This window comes from Mauremys reevesii, linkage group 7 (assembly GCF_016161935.1).
Source record: "Mauremys reevesii isolate NIE-2019 linkage group 7, ASM1616193v1, whole genome shotgun sequence".
NCBI classification, from domain to species: Eukaryota; Metazoa; Chordata; order Testudines; family Geoemydidae; genus Mauremys; species Mauremys reevesii.
This window is the reverse complement of record NC_052629.1, coordinates 125,689,330-125,695,329: the sequence shown is the minus strand read 5'-3', so window position 1 is coordinate 125,695,329 and position 6,000 is coordinate 125,689,330. Positions and strand designations below refer to the sequence as shown.

At 53.5% G+C, this 6,000-nt stretch overlaps 1 protein-coding gene and 1 long non-coding RNA gene across 3 annotated transcripts in view; one reads left to right on the top strand and one right to left on the bottom strand.

The window, feature by feature from the left end:
- The first annotated feature begins 380 nt into the window (after nucleotides 1-380).
- On the top strand, nucleotides 381-1,993 carry LOC120369446. Its single transcript, XR_005583166.1, has 3 exons — nucleotides 381-511; nucleotides 1,725-1,791; nucleotides 1,901-1,993. It is a non-coding gene; the product is annotated as an uncharacterized LOC120369446 (long non-coding RNA).
- LHFPL4 (LHFPL tetraspan subfamily member 4) overlaps nucleotides 425-6,000 on the bottom strand; it is a 71,223-nt gene continuing 65,647 nt past the window's right edge. Inside the window, exons 3-4 of one of the 2 annotated variants that reach the window (XM_039482756.1) lie at nucleotides 4,032-4,048; nucleotides 425-558 (exon numbers count right to left, since the gene is read on the bottom strand). In XM_039482756.1, coding sequence (XP_039338690.1) covers nucleotides 550-558; nucleotides 4,032-4,048 — 26 coding nt within the window. In that variant the 3' untranslated portion in view covers nucleotides 425-549. The remainder of the gene's footprint in view (nucleotides 559-4,031; nucleotides 4,049-6,000) is intronic. The other variant, XM_039482757.1, reaches the window with a different exon arrangement.

Genomic DNA, 6,000 nt, shown 5'->3' with positions numbered 1-6,000 from the left:
ACATAAAAGTATGAAACGTTCCAGTCTCAGGTGCTGGGTTTCCCCAACAGCAGAGTGCAGAAAAGCGGAGCTGTACAAAACAGGGCAGGGGAGGGTTCCTGGCTGAGTCTGCAGTCCTGGGGGCGTCCCAGAACCAGCTGCATAAGGAAATGATATGGAGGAAACTCAGCTGGAAGCGTTCTCCGGAGGGAGCATGGAAATTCCAGAGCTGCTTGGGAATGTAGAAATCTGTTAAAAACTCTGTCTTTTTCCTTTAAACAAAACTGCAGTTTGTTGCTCCTCTTGAAGCAGGTTCAGGGGGATTTGGCATCAAACTCCCTCCATCTACAACCCCCGAGCAGGGGGAGGGAGCCAAAGCTGGTGAGTCGCATGAAATGGACGGGCCGTCATGGACACAGGGCAAGGCTGGCAAATCCCCAGAGAGGTTGGCAGATTCTGAGGCTTCGGGTTGACGTTATGGAACCATCGTCAGCAGAAAAAAGGCAGGATAGAGAGAGAGTGTCTGAGCCAGGTACCAGCGAGATAAGGGCCCTCTGCATGTTCTCTACATTATATCCTCTGTGGAGAGAACACAGAGAATCAGCATGTGCCAGGCCAGAGCCCCTACAGCACCAGAGCCCCGAGCGGCAGCACCCCAAGGTGCTTGACATAACACATGGTAACAATCAAAGCAGCAGGGCAGGGTGACACTGGGACCAGCTTCCTTGCGTGCCTGCAGACCCAGCAACTGCCCAGGGAACGAAGGGCCCTTGCAGCTTGTGGCAGTTCCTGTATTCCTGGTACCTCTTTAGGGCCCCGTGCAGCCACTTGTGTGGAATTGGCACCTGTTTCGCCCACCTGCATTTCTTACGTACTTGTCACTGGCGTGGAGCTCTCTGTGCTAAGACCCTACGATCATTTCCCAGCTCTTCAGCTGGCCAACTGGAAATGAACCCTTGGAGAGGACATGTGGAGATCTCAAAGTCAGCGAGACGCCCAGGAGCTTCCTAGGATCCTTATCCAAACGATACCCAGAAAGTCCCTGCACAGGGAGGGCATTGCCAGGTGACAGGGGCCAGCACATCAGTGACAGTCCCTGCTGAGCCGCTGTTGAGCAGGGCACGCAGACCCCACCCCTCTCCAGCAGCAGGGAGTTGAGGACACTCTGCTGGGCCGGGATTCGGGTCTCACTTGCTATGGGGGGGAGGGGGAAGCGGCTCCTGGCAGGTGAGGTGAGTTACACTGTGACTGCTGCTGTGCAGCCCTCCCTGACCTGGGGCCAGCAGAAGCTTGTTACTTTTATGGGTATAAACTGTGTAGCCCTAAGCGACAGTGGCCCTGTACAGGCCCAAGGGAATACACTCTGCACCACTCCTGCTCTGCAAAGAGATCCTGCCCCAGGCCTGCTGCATTCCCAGCCTGGCTCCTTCCTCACGCCTTGGGGGCCCCAGTCCAGCAGCATGTGACACCATCACAACTCAACCCCACTGCTTGCCTGTGCGACCCCCTGCTGCAGCCCTCTCACGCACTGTCAGGCCCTTGCTGCCTCTGGCTCGTCCCACACGCAGTCCCCTCCCTTCCCGCTTCTCTCACCTTCTGCCATGACAGCTGGGAGGGAAGGGTGGGGATTCGCCTCAGCTGGTGAGTGCTGGAAGGCTCTCCACACTCCCCATGTGCTGTCAGGCGGGATGGGGACACTCCTGGGACTCGCCCGGGATGGACTAACCCTTTCTGTTTTCCCACAGTCCACCCTGCTTAAAGGCAGGAAACAAAATCTCTGCCAAAGGCCTGATTCGGCTTGCCAGTAACACTGTAAGTATAGGGGAGGTAAGGGGAGCCCACTGGTTCGGACACGTAAGAACAGCACATAGTTAATTGTCTTTCTTTGACTCATCCTTCCCATGTTGCTCGTTTTCTTTAGACTGAGAGCTCATCGGGACAGTGACTGTCTCTACAGCCCAGGTCTGCGCCAGCCAGAGTGACACTGCCCTCCACCTCAAGAGTGAGGCCCCAGGTAACCCCTCCCAGTGCGCACACCCCTCCAGCACCCCAAATACTCCTCCCAGCGCGCACACCCCTCCAGCACCCCCTGCACCCCCTCCAGCACCCCAAATACTCCTCCCAGCGTGCACACCCCTCCAGCACCCCCTGCACCCCCTCCAGCACCCCAAATACGCCTCCGAGTGCGCACACCCCTCCAGCACCCCCTGCACCCCCTCCAGCACCCCAAATACTCCTCCCAGCGCACACCCCTCCAGCACCCCCTGCACCCCCTCCAGCACCCCAAATACTCCTCCCAGCACGCGCACCCCTCCAGCACCCCCTGCACCCCCTCCAGCACCCCAAATACTCCTCCCAGCGCGCACACCCCTCCAGCACCCCAAATACTCCTCCCAGTGCGCGCACCCCATGTACCCCCTCCAGCACTCTCAAACACCCCTCCAGCACCATGTACTCCCTCCAGCACCCCCAAATACTCCTCCCAGCGCACACACCCCTCCAGCACCCCAAAATACTCCTCCCAGTGCGCACCTCCCTCCAGCACCCCTAAATACTCCTCCCAGTACACACACCCCTCTAGCACCCTTCACATACCCCCTCCAGCACTTCCCAGTACATACAAACTTCGTCACAGCCCTGCCTTTATGTCAGGCCCTATGTGAGTATAAAGGAGCAGAGGATCCTGGGGAAGTGGGAGACAGCGTGTCAAGGGGATCAGGGAAGAGCTGCTGCTGCATACAAGGGAGGTCCCAAGGGAGTGTAGTTGGAGCTGTGGGAGGGAAGCAGCAATTATCCAAGTTCTCCCCTAGCAGCAGGTGGTCTCGGGGCAGTGGGAGCAAAGGATAAAGAAAATAAAAATTAAGTATTCTCAGCAATTTGCACAATTAATTATAATTAGTCATTTTTTAAATTGAGATAATGTTTTGGAGAGATTATTGGATGATTACACACTGGATCAAATTACATATAAAGGATAGAACGCTTTTTTAAAAATTGAAATGCATTGAAGGTGGGAACTGTTTATTTTTAAAAACTCCAGGATTCCAAATCTAATTACTGCACTCAGCAAATCTGTTTAGTCTTAAAGCCTCAGTCTTGCACTTAGTGCACACTGTCCACCTAGCTTAGGGTCCGTGTGGCAGCCCGTCGGTTCTGAGATGGGCACAGAAAATAGCTTGTGTTTCGTTCTGTGCTGATCAGGCAGGAGAGTGCAGTGGGACAGGTCAGGGAAGAAAGCTGAGGCAGGGCCAGGGCGGCTGCAGGCACCAGTGCAGCAAGCGCATGCCTGGGGTGGCAAGCTGCAGGGGGTGGCCTGCCGGTCGCCGTGAGGGCGGCAGTCAGGCAGCCTTCAGCGGGTTGCCTATGGGAGGTCCGCCGGTCCCGCGACTTTGGTGGCAATTTGGTGGTGGGTACGCTGAAGGCGCGGGACCGGCAGATCACCGTCAGAAATGCCACCGAATCCGCGTGACCAGCAGACCTCCCGCAGAAATGCTGCCGAAGGCCGCCTGACGGCCGTGCTTGGGGCAGCAAAGAACAGAGCTGCCCCTGGGCAGGGCTATGTGGGAAGGGCAGGGAGTCAAGACAGTAGTTAGGAAATGGATGATAGTTCCCCATCTCAGGGGTGAGGAGAGAGTGAGTGGACTCCCATCTGAGCAGCCAAGGAGTAGTAGGCATGTCTGGGGGCATTAAAAGGTTGTCTTTTCAGCCGGACATTTTCTCTCACATACACACACACACACAAGGGAGGAGCAGAAGGGAGTTGAGACGTCAAGACAGGCTAAATATGATTTGATTAAAAAAAAAAAAGACACAAGATTTGGGGGCTAATCTCAACATCTTTGGGGTTGACTCAGGATTTTTGATCCTGTAAGGTTAGAAGTACTGCTACCGGGACAGAACAGAACCAGACCCAGACCCAGAGCCCTCCACACAGAGGCAGATAGAACCGAAGTAGTCCCAACACCCTTCTCCTCCCTGCCCCCCAGCACACACACTAACTGGACAGGATGGAACCAGGCCTGGTGGACCACGCTGCAACACACAGAACTTACCGCAGTGCCAACAAAATCTGTGAAAAATATATAAAAAAAGAGAGGGGGGAGAGAGAGAGAGAGAGAGAGAGAGAGAGTTAGGAGTCTGCTCTGGGTCCGACTCAGCCTCTGCTTCCTCCTGGCTGCACTGCCAGTCAGAATAAGGGGTTCCTGTGGCACATCTCCAAGCTCTCTAGGACTGCTCTGAGTTTAAATTCATGACTCATTAGTCTACATCCTATTGATCTGGTCTTGGTTTAGATACAGTGGGTTAAATACTGCGTGGTTCTACTGTCTCCGATGCCTCCCCTCCCAATGATTTGGCTGATTTGCACCAGTGTAACCGGGAGGGGAATGTAGCTCCCTGGATGGAATGGTCCATACACCACAGAAGCACATATAGCCTGATCCCTATTAAGGAGAGTGCACCTGCTTAAACGTGCGTGCACAAAGCCTGTACCAGAGCCCTCCATGCTATACGCAGATATTTTTATGCACACCCCTCTGGCCATAAACAGATTGCTATACCCTGATGCACAGTAACACACTCAACTCTCCAACCCAGGTCTGAAGAGCCCTATCCCCAACTGAGGCACAAGAGGAATCTGGTCTCATTTGTTCCTATGTTTCCCTCAGACTGTTTGCCATTGAGTCTCAACCCGGCCCTGGACGGACCCTCATCTCTGGGCTGGGTGTTTTTCAGGTTCTGTGACAATAGAAAAGTATGGGGCAAATTTCAGGATCTGTTTTTCTCTGTCAGAGAGAAAACTATTTCTGACATCAAAGAGCTTCCCTGCTCCCGAGGGGAGACCCGTGTTACAGCTGAAAGGGCCCTGTCGCTATGACACAGGCCTGTTGTGCCAGGAGGAAGCAAGCAAGTCTGTGGTCAGAGTACTGACCTACTGGATAGTTCCCAGTTTTTCAGGCAGCGAGGGCACGAGTACAGTTAGTCTAAGACCAAACGAACTCAGTCATGATCTAGTTAAAAAATCCCTAATGGGACTGGTATTTATGAACATACCATAATGAACAGCATCTGTAGCTAGTATCTCAGTACATCATAAAACAGCACCATGTCAAACAGCAGTCATCCTGGGTATTCACAAGAACACACACTAGTTCCACTAGCGCTCTCAGAAAGAGGATGAGGGAGGAATCAGAGATGAATGTGGAATCTGTGAAGCTACTCCTGTGTGGCAGCTCACTACTAGGAGCATTGTGGATAGAGGCATGTTGCACACGCACAGCTGCATGAACTCACACACACAAGCACTGAGTGAGAAACCCCTTTAAGCAGGTTCCCTGCCTTTTACAGTTACAAGAAACACGGCGTCTCTGAACTGTTCCTTGTTTGATGTGGATCTGTCCTACCACCAAACCTTTTTGTGAAGTTCTGTAACTTATCATTCTAGAGACTCTTTGATTTGGTCCCAAGAAACACCTGGCTGTGCACCATCTGCAAAGGGCAGCCTGGTGCCTGGTGGCAGCGCAGCTCACTGGGCAGTTGGAAGAGCTCCCGTTCCCCTATAGAAGCGTGGGCTGAGCTTTCAGAGGCTGCATGCAGAGTGGACCTGGAACAGATGGGGGTCAATGAACCTCTTCCAGTCAGAGGTGAGGGGACAGGGATTCAGTCAGACCTAGGCTCCCACCCACCCTACTGCACCTGTGCTCAGAGCCTCTTCCCTTGGCTTCCAGCTAGCCCTGCCCACTGTAACTCTAGGGTTAATCCAAACAGATAGTGCAAACTCTAAGGCCCGTAGATTGATTGTGATTAATTACATTTCCCTTCTGGCCTTTGTTCAAATTTCAGTGATGCCAAGGACAGGAGACAATGTAACCAGCTGAGCAAAGCACTGGCAGAATCAAGAAGGCACAGAGAGGAGGACGGGTGCCACAAATGAGAGAATGAGAGAGATTGTACCTGCACCAGTTATGGGAGGAATACAAACCCTCCTGCTTCAGGGAAGGGACCAGCCTCTGACTGAGGAGT